General features: G+C 34.0%; 2 protein-coding genes across 2 annotated transcripts; one reads left to right on the top strand and one right to left on the bottom strand.

Moving 5' to 3' along the window:
• Positions 1-596: 596 nt before the first annotated feature.
• Positions 597-6,080, bottom strand: LOC100377534 (uncharacterized). The gene is made up of 4 exons (XM_002738120.4): positions 5,761-6,080; positions 5,148-5,347; positions 3,230-3,394; positions 597-2,214 (listed from the first exon to the last, which is right to left on the bottom strand). The coding sequence occupies exons 1-4, from the start codon at positions 5,971-5,973 to the stop codon at positions 1,290-1,292; spliced, it is 1,503 nt and encodes a 500-aa protein (XP_002738166.2). The 5' UTR covers positions 5,974-6,080; the 3' UTR covers positions 597-1,289.
• A 258-nt stretch (positions 6,081-6,338) lies between these two features.
• On the top strand, positions 6,339-13,276 carry LOC100377688 (enolase 4-like). Its single transcript, XM_002738121.4, has 11 exons — positions 6,339-6,680; positions 7,737-7,865; positions 8,317-8,507; positions 9,144-9,444; positions 9,548-9,676; positions 9,889-9,951; positions 10,064-10,228; positions 11,205-11,330; positions 11,887-12,079; positions 12,355-12,422; positions 12,949-13,276. Exons 1-11 carry the CDS (start codon positions 6,522-6,524, stop codon positions 13,144-13,146), a joined length of 1,722 nt encoding a protein of 573 aa, XP_002738167.2. The 5' UTR covers positions 6,339-6,521; the 3' UTR covers positions 13,147-13,276.
• The last annotated feature ends 1,826 nt before the right edge of the window (positions 13,277-15,102 follow it).

The raw sequence follows: 15,102 nt of genomic DNA, 5'->3' as shown, positions 1-15,102 counted from the left end.
TGTATTGATGCGACTTCTTGGAATATAAAATGTAAAGTATAAGTCTACATCCTGTCTTTTCTGTGTATTGATTGGCTCATTGCTTCATCAAAGTTGTTGCTTGCAACATTAATTTGATAAAACTACTATAGATTATGTGATCAATCACAAAGCTGTTGTGTAATTGCATCTTTCAGTGAAATTGATGGAATGCAGAATTTTTCACCACTCTTTTTACATTGATTTCAATATCTGTTAGCCAAATTATACAAGAAATCATTTAGAGAGGGGGGGTGACTAATAGCTAGTCTGAAAATAGAAGAATAGTATTCTGGAAAATACTTCAATGTAGCCAGTTTTCTCATGATCTCAATATGGACAAGAAGTCACAGTGACCTGAGTAAAATTAGGGAGTAATAAATGTAGTGATGCAATTCTTTTTCTTTTTACATTGTACATTGATGTAGAGACTTCTGAGTGTTGCCGTTGAAACTGCCTAGCACTAACAAAAAACAAATCTTAATTTTCTTTGGCCTAATGAAAGTTTTACTTTTTGTTACAGTACATGTAAATATTTCTCTCATACTGAGCACAGACATGATTATTAAACTAAAATATTGGTACAAATAATCTTTATATTTTATATATAAAATGAAATAATGGTACAATCCTGATATATCTAACTTCAATAGCACACATTTCAAATATAAAGGGTAAATATCAAGCTAACATGACAGGGTTATTGTGTAAGTTTCGATCAAAATGAATTCTAAGTAAACATTTCTAAAATGGGAAAAAAAAAATGTTGGAATTAAAAGATTGTCCAGCAGGTTTTGCTTTTTAAAAAATTTTATTGCAAAAAATTCTTCACTTTTGTTAAATTTGGTTAAATATACACTCCTAATGTACAATCTGGCCAATTTTGGGAAATAAACGATTCTGAATTCCTGATATCTATTATGATCAAAGTAAAAACCAAACTATTGCAACATGATTCCTAACAGACTTCACATGGGAAAAGTTGAGAGAGAATGTTGATTTTTAAAAAATAGTCACTAAAAAAATCTTTGGTTTCATTTCATGTGAACCTATCCAAGAACACAAGAGGCCATAATATACCTGACAGTCTCTAGGTGTCTTTACAAAGCTTAAAAAAAAAGCTGCTGAACACAAGTTTTTGAACAACAGTCATTTGGCAATGCACTAGTCCTTGCAGTTCCATCAAAATGTGTGTATGTAAGTTTTGGAATAAGTGTGTATTTATCTACACACTAAATAACAACTTTTTACAAAAAATACTAAAACTGACATTATTTTATCTTAAAGCTAAATGTGTATTCCTGCCCCTTAATGTTTGGGTACCGATGATTAGATTTACTGGACAAGCCGATCGTTTTTAAAACCCTCTCTCTGTCATAGCCTCGTAAAGATGGTGCAGAATCACCTCGGGTTTGCTTTTTGCTGCTACTGGCACTGCTGCTGCTGCTGCTGCTTCTACGTGAAGCAAGCAGGATGTGAGCATTGCTAGGATAGAGAGGGGAAGTGATATCGTGTGACAAGTGCATATAGACTTCACTCTGAGGGCGCTTCTCCATGGGTAAAAACTTTTTTTGTTGCACATCGATAATATTCTTGCATTGGAAAACAAGCGGCCTGTCATGGGGATTTTTCTTTCCTGACAACACCCGCTCTATCACTTCATTGGGCAATCTTGGTAAGGAATCATCACTGTAATTGGTTCCTGCTGATGATTTTCGTACATGTTGCGGCTTTTCTTGGATCGGTAAAAGCTGTTGTGGTTTACTTTTACTTCTCACTGCATGTGCTTCATTTGGAATGTATTTCCCGTCTGTGATAGCCTTGACTGAGGGTTCTCTCCCCACTGGCTGAGCTGTACGTCCATAAGCACCATCCATTGACTGCCGCTGGCTAAACCCATCTTGTTTCACAACACTATTTGGCTGATATAATTTTTCTTTAGTTTTTCCATCACTTTTATCTTTTTTTGAGGTTTTGTCTTTCTTTTTTTTGTTCGATTTGCTTGGAGGTGGAGAGAGTTGTTTCTTTCCCAACCAGTCTTCAAACGCTTGATCAGCCTCATAGCGTCGCTTAACCTCATCAGCTGCATTGATTTCTTCCATTTCATCATCATAGTCTCTCTTCATATCCATCAATTTTTGCATTTCAAATAATTCTTGCTCTTTATCCTGCTTCCACATTTCTGTTGTCAAAATCCTGAAAATGAAAACAATTCTCATTACTCTGATCAAATGAATACAAAAAAATCCAAGTAAATTTAAACCAAAAGTTAATTTCTGTTGCACACACTGACATGTACAGTACTATCATTGGCAAGTACAATATCCGTTGACTTTAATCTGTGGGACTTGGTAAACTTTTTAAACAAAACTTTAAAAAATTTTAAAGTTCAATTGAAGCATACATAATCAACTGGACTCCTTAGACTGGTTGAAATGAACACAGTAACATAGGATTAAAAAGTGGTGCCAGTTTTCACAGAACGTGCACAAACTTCCCTAAGTTTCTTTTTTATCGATAAATTTCCCATCAATGTTACCGGTAGCATTGAAAATTCCCTGACGGTTACAATCAATGAGCAATGCAGTTGCCAAGTAAGCAAACATGTTATTATTAGTTACTGTTGTTACACCACTATTGTTATATGAAAATAATAGGACCACCACAGACTCCTGTACTGGGGCTATACTATAACAGGTGTGCTTTTCTAATGGACATTGGAAACATTTCAACTGATTGTTTAAAATAATACAAGGCATTCACATTCACCAGACACAACTTCAACAAATTTAATACCCTAGCTGTAATTGTTTTCAGTCAATTCTCTTTTATTGTCATGCCATTACTGTAGAGTGCTTAATTTTTAGCTGGGATTTAATTATTTTCACTAGAAACAACAATTTGATGTACCGGTACTGTGAAACATTTGAACATGAATTGCACTGCAAACAAAATCTGGTTCACTTCGGTGTCTGATGTTAATGTATAAAAATTCATTTATAGAAACGGTGACTTGTGAGAGTGGTCTACCATTTTATTATATTTGTAGAATGTATATAGAACTAGTTTCTGTTTTCATTGACTTAACCTTAGGCAAACAAAAAAGTATTTATTTATTTTGAACAGAAAATGCCATAATATGTTAGCTGATTTGCAATGTAATAACAAACAAGATTTTGTATTTTGTGAGAGTAATTGAGAATGTCTTTACCTGGCACACTCTCTGTTACCCCATAGCTTAGCATAGTCTACTGGCAAATGACCCTTGACATCTTTAGTGTCAATCAATCCACCAGCGTTGATTACAGCCTCCAAGCATTTCACTGTGCCCTCAATAGCAGCCTGGTGAGCAGGAGTGAGATCATCATCATTGAAACTGTGTAAAGAAATGCAGTATCTTGAGTCTTGTGTGCAAATAAGGACAAAAGTATGTAGACTATCAAAAGCTAATAATAAAATACTGTAATATCTTTGGAAGTGATTTTATTATAGAAAGATATTCTTCACAATCTGATTAAATACAGTGACTCAAACTACATCTATGCAAGTCGCATGCAGGCAGCTTCTCTCTGACTCACTGAAATTTGTTTTAGATCTGTAACAGGGTAATTTTGTATTCATCTGCACTTCTAAATAGATTAAATACAGTATTACTTTAAGAAATGGTTTTAATGGTTGACACTTTAGTGTCGATGTAAACTATAAACTATTTGTTACTGTGGGCTGCTGATCTCTATTAACCTGTACAATATATAACCTTAAGGAACATAAATGACAATAAAACATGTCCACAATAACATAATTGTTCTTTCATGGAGGAAGGGGGTTATATGTCGCACACCAACCATTATTTACTCATGTGAAGTATACTGAAAAAAATACTCTAGTAGGTGGGAATAATACCTCCTTAATTTTTCCCACCAAAATGTGCAATATTATGCTATTTCGGAATAGCTCTCAATGTTTAAATTTTTAGCTATAGCCTCATTTGCATACCGGTCTTCATCATGAGAGACAGACGCAATTAACTGTTTCACGCCTTGTCTTCGCTAGCTAGGCTTTGTGGCTGCAGTTTAATTTTGAACATTACTGTGCTTTTAACTTTTTTTGTGTGATTTATTCATCTGTACCTATAATTGCGTTAAACGTAGTGCTGTGTTATTGTAGTACAAGTGGTGAACAATAAAAAGCCAAAACCAAGCTTTATTAATGAAAGTTTTATTTGTGATTTGTGTATGGGGGTGCCAGTGTAGGAATTTAAATGTATTTTTCAATAATTTTGGTAATATTTTTTTACTAGAGGTCTAACGTTAATAGATTTCTTTTAAAAAATGCAAAAAAAGTAGATTTTATTTTGTGAAAAAAGGTGACTTATATGCTCAAAGGATTAAAAACCTCAAACAGTGATTGATACAATGTCTGTTTTTCAATAATTTATATGTTCACAAATTTCAGTTACCATAAAGTTGCTGCCACACATACATATTTATATTTTAAAGTGCACTCTACGAGAACTCTATAAGCGTCTTATGGGGTCTTTGGACTATTATAATGTGATATACCCGGTATATCTGATGGTATCATGAATATGTGCAGATTGTGAGATTTATGTAACTTAAAAAAAAAAATAGTTTATTTTCGCTGAAGGGATAGCTCAGTGAAAGTAAAATCCAGCGAGTATACCTTTTTTCTTACATGTCACATTCAACTCGTCAAAAATCAGTGAAAATAAATTTCATACGAAACAGTCTAAAAGTCTTTTCAGTGAAAATTAACTCCATCTAAAATGAAGTACTGTGGAATACTTTATTTTCGCTGGAATTAATTTTCGCTGAAAAGGCTTTTTGGGCGTTTTGCTTGGAATTTATTTTCACTGAGTTTTGATGAGTTTAATATGAAATATAGGAAAAAAAGTATATTCGCTGGATTTTATTTTCACGGAATCATCCCTTCAGCGAAAATAGCGAAAATAAATTACAAGCGAAAATAAAGTATTCTACAGTATTTTACAGTAATAGCCATGAGATCCCAATAAAGCTTTATGAATGCCTTCAAAGCGCAACTTTAAAATATCCATAACTCCCAATACAAATACTAATGGCAACCCTACAAAACACTATAATTCTTACACTGATGGATCAGCTTCTTTTGCCAGAAGATACTCCACACACTGTAAAGCCCTTTTACCATTTCTATTGTTGATTGCTAAATGTATCGGTCTCCAGCCAGTATTGCTAGATAGATTGACATCCACGTTATATCTCTCAACTAACATCTGCAAGGTATCCAGACGACCGTGTAATGCTGCTAAATGAATCGCTGCAAGGCCCTGGAAACAAAGGAAAACACTGTTTAAATAGTGATGTATTCTAGCCTGGTAACTATGGATCAATATGCCTGTGATAATGTTGTATTTACTTTTAGTGTATATGTTCTATTCAAATAATATTATTATTACTCATTTTTTACATCAGAACTATTATTGATAAAATAAAACATATTCAGACTATTATAGTTTAATATAATGCAAATTGAATCTTCAAATTCTATAAATTATGTCTACACACACATACATACACTTTAAACCACTAGCGACTATGGTACGCTGAATTATGGACGAAAAAAAACAACAGTCGGCGGACGCTATACAAAATACCAGCCATTATTTTTTGCAGCAATAATGTTGTCAATATTATTATTATTATTACAGAAAACATAAAAACAGAATTCTAAATACTTTACATTTTTGTCGAACTTTGTAGCGTCTCGCCCGTCTCGTAGACTCTGCTTCAGCCATGCTGTATCTCCGATAGCAGCGGCCATAAACTCGTCAGTTTCCATCTTTGAGTTTTTTCTCAACACATTCCCCGCATTTTGTCGTTTCTCTTTGTAATTCCCCCTTCTAGCAGTTGGTTGCGCGCTGCCAGTTGGCGTTGGCGATGTATCTACAGACATATCTGCTGGTCGTACCGTGGCGAAACTGTGATTATGCGGTGGAATAATATCAGCTACATGCTATCGTCCTTACGAGCGTGACAGATAGAAACCTGTAGGAAACTATTGTCTAAACCTTGGTTGCTTATAAACAAGGGTATTTACTTCCGGGTTAAGTATCCACCAGATTGATTGCGGTTCCGACATATAATAAACAAAAAATATACATATAACAACAAATATATCCCGATGACATTTCTCAGTAAATCTACTTTTACCGTCTTTTTTTAATAATGAGTGAATTTTTTTCTGTTTTGTTTTACTAGAACTGTGTTCACCCAGAATGCATCAGAAAATAGCAACATAGCAACAGCCAATATGGCCGCCAAGTTTTAAAAGTCGTGTTGGGCTTCCTCTATTACCATCAAAATTTAGCTCATACAGTGTTAACTACTTTTCAACAACACTCGACGAATCAAAAAATATAACGGTTCACAAATACCCACTACACGCGCTATTTTCATACTCCTCATTTGTTTAATTTCGCGAAATCCCACTGATAAGCAGCCATGGCAGCAAGTCGATCTTCGGAAAGAAACGCACGGGAAATCTACGAAATGAAGCAGAGAGCCGTAAAGTTCTACCGTGAAAATCAAGTGCCAGAAAAGATAGAAGATATCCTGAATGCCATGTTCCACGAGAATCCCGATGATATTTATGGACGTCTAGTAAGTATTAGCATTTGGGTGAAGCATTTGGGTTCCTTAGGTCCCCCTCACCTGTAACTATATAATCCTGCCCCTCCAGTACCCCTCCTCCATTTCAATTTTATATACCCCTCTTTGAGTCACTTATAATTATTTGGAGGGGCATATTATTGATTTACACTGGGGGCTGGAACAGCTGGGCTGGAGTGTCAGGTGGTGTCCTTCGAACTCGGCCAGATTCGAACTCGGCCGGCGATAGAATTCGGCCTCACTTGTAGTCGACCGGTTTATGTGGGTGTTAATGGTCTGCGATTGTTGTTGATTTCAGTCATATCATGGTAAAAAATAAAATACTGTAAGATACACGGGCGACCAGCATTATTCGTGTTGTTTTTACATAGCAGAGCCACAGGCGCTCAGAACGTTTCCTGGATAATAAAAAATGACCTAAAGTGGGATTGGCATAGTTAGTCAGTCGCCGGTAAATTCCCCTACTACTCATATAATAACACAAGGTAGGAAAGCGTTGACACCATGACATCGAAACTTCCCGAAAATAACACGATTTTCCAAATTATATTTCGATCCGCTTCACATAACTCAAGCATGATATCAGTAGAAACTATCGATCGACTTGCATTACCTTTATTTGAACTAAAAATTGTTAAATCCTGTGAAAATCGAAACACCCGAGCAATATGAATCAACCCATCTACGCGGATATTTTGAAGCAGAGGCCCGAGCATGCGCAGTTCCAAACATGCGCAATTCCAAACATAGACGCATGCTCGGGCCTCTGCTTCAAAATAACTAACCAAACTACTGTACCAATCATGATTATTATGCAATGAAATACACTTTTTACATGTATATTTTAATGAATCTCATCGACACTCTGTAAATGTCTAAAAACAGAAGAGTGGGCTTATCCTTAGGGAGGGGCTTATGCTCAGGGAGGGGCTTATGCTCAGGGAAGTACGGTATATATTTTTTGTAAACTTGTGTCACTGACCACTTCACACATACATTATAACATGCAGGTTTTTTTTCTAACTTTTATTTCACTTTTCTACATAGTCTGAATATTTTGAATCCTTGGCAAAGCCCGGCACCATCAGTAAACTGGTCAGTAGACTTGTATTGGACAGTAAAGGACAACCAACTGTACAGTGTGAGGTACACTGTATTGTTAAAGGTGTAGAAAGGGTAAGAACTAATAGCTTCCAGGCTCATGTCTCTAAACTTGTATTCTTATCTATGGCTGGAAAATGAAAAATTTGTGGTATCCACAATTAAAAATAATGATGAATATTAGTAAATTGTATATGTTATAAAATGACAGATGCCGTCTACATGATTTTGAAGTAATCGGGTGTGACCAGAGCATTAGAATAAAGTTCCAGCACTTCCATCTGATTCAAAATCAGTGATGACACTCACTAACTAAATTCCCTCAAATATATATGCTGCTTATACATAGCATTGTCATTAGTGTGATTAATAGAAATGGCCCAGTCAATTTAGAAATATATTTGTAATGTATTTTGCCTGTGATTTCTTCATTTGTTTCACATTCTGATTACTAAGTACTGTTATGGAAAACAAAACTGGGTTATCATAACAAGCTCAAAGTTAATTAAGATTTTTTCATTCCTAGCACTTGAGCACGTCAAGTGTTGCCAGCCATAACACTCTGGCAGAAAGTGCTCCAATTGAAAGAAAAGAAGCTGATGATCTTGAGAGGCTTCAGTTTGTAGAAGCAGCCATCAAATACATAAATGGACCTCTCTGTGAAAAAATCAAAGGACTTGATCCTACGAATCAAAAGGAAATTGATTCCTTGATATGGTAGGTATCATTCCAAAAATGGTAGGACTGTATGTGCTCTATTAGAAGCACTTTTCCTAAGTAGTGCACACAGATCAAAAGTTTTATTTATTGTATGTTGGATCATTAAAATACAACCATAAACACATCGCTGTCATTTGCATAAATGCATGTGTGACTAATAGAGCAATTACAGTAACCTTGTTCTTTCTCAACACTTAACAAGTATGACCTGTTTGTAGGATTCTAATTATTCTTCACAAACGTGCTCTGCATGAGAAAAATTGAAATACCACATCTGCTCTAATTTTGAAACATATACACCAACTAATGTTGTTTTGGCTGCACCAACCAAATTTTAATTTGATATGTTAACTGCTTTGTGAGTAAGTTTATGTGAAATCTGTTCTCTTTGGGATTGTCTGTAATAGAAAAGAAAACACATTTACTGATGTATGTCAAAGGTCAACATTTTGGTTCATGTATGGTTCTATTGAAGACGTGCTTCTACATATACTAGAGCTAATACTGTTTTCGGAACATCTGTATACTGTAATCTTGTACATGTAATTCGATGATAAATTGTGAATCACTGAATGAAGGAAAAATCATTGTAGAAGTTTGTCATGGTCATTTTTAATTTATCCCTAAAAACAGTGAAACACTTGAACAATTAAAAGCAGAACACGAAGAGCGAGAGAGGAAATTAAAAGAAGAGCAAGCTGAAGAAGAGACGCCACAGCAACAGAAGGAGCCTGTCAAAGAAGAGAAGTCTTCTCCCAAAGCTAAAAAGAAAGGCAGTGCCAAATCCGCTGCTGTGGTGGCTGAAGAACCCAAAGAGCAGTTTTTCGTTGGATGTAACTCCATCTGTGCCCTATCTCAGAGTGTCCTACAGACTGCAGCTACATTGAAAAAAGTCCAGTTGTTTGAATATGTAGCTAGTTTAAGATATAACGAGGTTAGAATCTCAAATATACTGATATATTTTTTTAAAACATCTGTTATTTTCTCTATTTTATTGCAAATAATAATTGTCAATAATATTACATTTGTTTTGGCAGGCTCCTGATAAATACAGACTCCCCCTGCCCATGGCAAGCATTTTAAACTTTGGTAAGGCAGCAGCTTGTAAATTAAATCTATTCAAAGAAGTTATGATCATGCCAAAACCAGACAAACCACTTTCAGAGGTATGATCTAGTATTTATAGACATGAAATAGAAATTTTAAGATAACTTGAAATTTTATTTACCCAATGCATGATTTTATTTCGCTCTAACTTTTCACATTCTGATTTCTAAGAAAGGCAATATATTTCAACAGTTTTTTTGTATAATTATCAGATTCAGTATAGTACAGTAAGCTTAATGAATGGGATTATTTTTTTCTTTTCTTTACGTAGGCAATTAAACAAATAAGTGACATCTATAACCAAGTCGGCAAAACCCTCTTTACAAAGTACGGGGTAAGTATTTTTGGAAAACTTATTCAGGAATCATTATGATCACTTGTTCATTTTGATTATTTATTTACATGAAAACAAAATAAAAATTCTACTGATGTATGTTTTATTGCAGGTTGCTGTGAAGAATGTCAATGATTTGGGTTGTTTTATACCTGCCTATGATAAACCTGAGCAAGCATTAGATGTATTACAAGAATCAATAACTCAGCTTGGTTTCACACCAGGTGAAGATTTCCATATTGTACTCAACTGTGCTGCTCATGAGATGTTTGATATGGTAATGTATACTCCCTCATAACTTTGTTGGTTATCAAATACTTTTTTGTTTTGATTTGGGAAACTGGTATACTGTAAAATACTTTATATTAGCTGGAATTTATTTTTGCTTAAAAGACTTATTGTGTGTATTGTATGGAATTTATTTTCACTGATTTTTGACGAGTTGAATGTAAAATAAAGGAAAAAGGGTATATATGCTGGATTCTATTTTCACTGAATCATTTCTTCAGTGAAAATAGCGAAAATTAATGAATTCCAAGCGATAATAAAGTATTTTACAGTATCTAGATTTGCTTGAAATTGTCATAGATTGTGCACATGTATTTTATGCATAGTGTGCATATTGTATGTGAACCTATCAAATATAATGCAATGTAATGACTGATTACAATCAGCATACAGGTAGTTCTAGTAATGCAAACACTGTACACCATTCATAAAGAGAGATTGGACATTGGTAGATACTGAACTCTGATGGCAGTCTGTACTAATTTTCATCTTTTTGCAATGAACTTCAGTTTTGTTATACTGCCCTCGACGGTGATAGTTGGGTGTTGATCAGTTGCAATAAATGCTTTGTTGTAAGTTTGCTCTCAATTCAGACACCTGCGTTTATGTAATCCTAGGTCAATTTGTCTGATGTCTCCTTTACTGTATTCTGTACTTGTAATTATGCAAGAACTGTATGTAGTTTGGCTTTGACCTTTTATTTATCACAGTTTAAACAGAAAAGCCAACTTATATTACCTGTCATGAAACAAACACACATAATTGCTTCCATATTTTATCACAGCATTTGATAAATTACTCAACGAAACATTGTGATCATTTGGTTTCAAATAAACAAAGAAACTATTTAAAACATAATAATGTGCACCAACATGGCAGGTAAAATTCTAGCATGCTTTCCACCCACCATATCTATTTATCACTGTGATGTATCATTCATCATTGCTAATAATATATTCTTGTAGGACAAGGGGAAATATGAGATGGTAACAGGAGTATTTAAAGGACCTGACGATATGGTAGAGGTGTATAATGATTTAGTAACCAGATATCCAGCAATTATTGCCATCATTGACCCACTGAAACGACAGGTAAGTATTAATACAATTTCAGAATATTTACATCATTGTTTATTTTGTCTTCAATGTGTAATTACAGCTGGGTTAATTTTAAAATGGGTTAATATTCAGGATTGTTGCAATCAAAGCTTTCACAATAATGCACATGTTTTTTAACACTTTGAATGTCATGTCAGAGTTGCCACATTTCATTAAAATACTGCTAAGTGGCATAATTGTGATCGAAATCAACTTGTATCCAAATGGGTAATTTGTCTAAAATTAACAAAACTAACACTGAAATGTTGGCATTCAATGTCTTGTTTGTCTAATAGAATGGTACTGCAATGTCATAAGAAGTTTAGTTGTGTTTACAGTACATAGAACAGATTGGTGAAATATCAGAATGTTGCCCAGAGTTCTAAAATATTGAAATATGTGTGTGCACACTTCACAATCTGTTAAGATCTCAGCCTGCAATATCATAATTCAGGCACTGTGAAACCATGAAGCTGTGAAAATAAATAATAAAACCTTCACATATTTACAGAATTTGTTTAAATCTAACCATGTATGTTTTGATTGCTAGGATTCAGAACCATGGCTGAAGCTGTGTGAGAAACTTAGTGAGAAATGCTACATCATTGGTGGTCATGTCTATCCACGTACTGAGAGATTTCTACAAGAAGGGTTTGGTGATGTGAAGTCTAGTGCTGTTGTATTGAAACAACAGCAGATGACATCAGTCTCTGATACCATTGATGCTGTCAAATTTCTAGAAGGTATGAACAGAAAAATTGTTGGAATGCAGATATTCATCCCAACTATATTTTATTAGTGCTCATATCGTCAAGGACCATATAAAATAAACAGTTTTATTCCTGATTATTGAACTGATAAACTCTACATTGCAAACCAAATGGTTTGGTTAAATATTAAAAGTTCAGGAAAGTGAAAAAAAAAAATGTGAACAGTGTAATATCAAGAATAAAATGTAGACAAACACGCCATTCATCTTTTTTTCTCTTATGTTTACGTTATATTCTTGTATCAACAGGTGAAAGATTAGATAGTGTCATATCCTGTGTGCAAGGTGAGAGTGGGGACAGTTCAATTGCCGACTTGGTAAGTCTTACTAGTATGTACGTCTATAGATATGTAGAATTTACAATGTGAATGTAGAAAACATTGTTTACTTGTGTGTTGTACCTTTTATATGTTTTGTGTATATTTACTGGTGACAATAAACTGATAGTAAATATAGAACACTGTTTTAAAGTTGATATCATCTTTAATGCTTTATTGGGGTCTTGGGACTGTTATCACTGAAAAGTGGATATATATTATATTTTTTCCACAATATGCACAAAGTCGGGCCATTACTTGTTTCATTGTTCAACGACCGCAGGACTGATCTCAGAGTGCAAATTTAACACTATAGACCTTAAAAAACCATTTATAAAAATGTCCTTTAAATTTATTATACGGTCCTATTTAAGCTGCAGCACTTTAAACAACAAGTTAAAAAATGTAGATCATTTCTCCTGCTCTATTTATTCATATAAACCCTCTTATGGGTAAAGCAGCTGTTAAACATAACTTTGTGCATCTGTCTGTTTTGAAATATCAGCTAATAATTTATTATTTTCAGGCTGTTGGTATGGGGTCAAAGTTCATACAGATAGGTGCACCTTGCCGAGGAGAGAGGGTGTGTAACTACAACAGACTGTTACAAATTGAGTCTTGGTTGAAAGACAAAGATGCACTGAGTTACTACGAAAGTCATGAATTTCCCAACATACTGCCGCCTCCACCTCCAGAAGAACCCGTGGATGAAGTTGATAATTAAAACTATAATGCTGAAGATAATATCCATACTCTTGAGAGTCAGTAGACATAATGCTGGTACATTCAAATTGTGTACACCAGTATGAAAAAAACAACTGAGTAATGACCATAATCTGTTATCAACTCCTGCTATATACATATGCATCTCAAATTTCTGACATTGGGAAATCCTGCATGTCAGATAGATGTACACAGTTTAAAATAGAGGACTGTGTATAATTTCCGGTCTGAGGAGTAAATTTGTATGCAACAAGCCCCACACAGTGAATGAATTCATGAAATTCTGTTACAGTAGAGCTTTCTTTGATGTCTGTAACTGATTTACTAATGTGTCTGAGCAAGCCAGTGCACTCTCATTTCCAAAGCTTTACATACAAGTGAATAAAACAATACTGTTGCTTTATTTGCTCTATTAGAAATACACTCACTCCTTGAAAATCACAAGGAATTTAATCAGGGTTTCATGTCACTGACCACATGGTGGGTTAAGGTTGGTTTATATGATCAGCTTTATTGGATGCAACTGCCTCCGATTAAACTGATGACAAAATAGGTGTTTACAATGTCAGATTCATCTGATGAAATTGAACTTCAGACATCAGACATCAAATTCTGTGTTCAGATCAGATTAATTGGACCTCTAAGTTTAAGTATATCTGATTTTTAAAAATCTTAGCAGACATTGGATTTTGCAGTTTACATGGTGTAATTGAACTGATTTCTCTGGACATGTAAACTGGCCTTTAGTTGATCAAAAACTCTTACATGTAATTGAATCACATCAAGATCTTCCCACCTTGTATTTTTTACATAACCTTTTGATTTGCCTTCTTCTCTGCTAAAACTTGTAACATAACATATACAAACTGCCTATTACCTGCTCACTTAAGATCTTTCTGTAAATAATGTTATATGTATATTTAATCTGTAAATTATAAACCATGGTTTGAATTGATGTATATTTTGACCCATATACTGTCCTCACAAATAAGTATTTTCTAGCGCGACAGAACAGATATGTAGTGTGAAGATTTATGAAGGCTTTATTACATGCTACATTTGTATTTATATTATTGTCATACGTACACTGAAATAAAGCTATATTGTGTTTCAAAAATAAAAAAAAATTAATGCTATGTTACATTATTAATATCTCTCACTTGCAATAACATGTTATTGTGAAAAGCAGTGTTGATATGTTTTCGAGCACGAGAGATCAATACTGCAAGAGCAATACCGCATATTATATTATATTAGTACCATTAATTATTTTTTTTCCCATTTGTGCAACTACTGCAGCAAGAAAATTATTAAAAAAGTAGATCAGTTGTTGGAAAGCGCAGTTGAATACTAGTAATAGTAATAATAATAACAAATTTTATTGCATCCTTGCAATACATTTTTCATCAGTTAAAAGCAATAACAATGGAATACATAAACAAAAAGAAAACAAAAAAAATGTAAAATGCTCAAAAGAAAATGAAAAAAGTAAGAATTATCTTTTAATTGGATGTTCTGTTCTAATGTCAAATATGGCATATACATATTCACTCACTTGTCTTATAATTTCAACATCATTGCAACTCATCAAGTATATAAATTTCTGATTAATGTTGTAGGCTGTGTTTGGAATTATTATAGTATGCAAATTTTAGTGATTACTATCTTAAAGAACTCAAACTAGCCAGTGTTAAATATTCTTAGATTTCCAGCAAAATACTGAGTAAATTTGAATCTTTAATGTTAAATTTGTGAGCGATTTTGTAAGTGCACATAAAATATCCAAATTAAAAATCACCAGCAACTGTTGCCGTAGACAACCAGCCTGTTATCTCGTTGGCTCTACTTTTAGTATTGGTTGTTTGCTGAATACTAGTACAATCAGGCATATTACTTCTGTTGTCATGCAATATTGAAAATAATCATGTCTTAATTGATGGTGATAAACTCTGGCAAG

Source organism: Saccoglossus kowalevskii, chromosome 10, assembly GCF_978046115.1.
Source record: "Saccoglossus kowalevskii chromosome 10, keSacKowa6.1, whole genome shotgun sequence".
Lineage (NCBI taxonomy): Eukaryota > Metazoa > Hemichordata > Enteropneusta > Harrimaniidae > Saccoglossus > Saccoglossus kowalevskii.
This window is presented reverse-complemented; position numbering and strand designations above follow the sequence as displayed.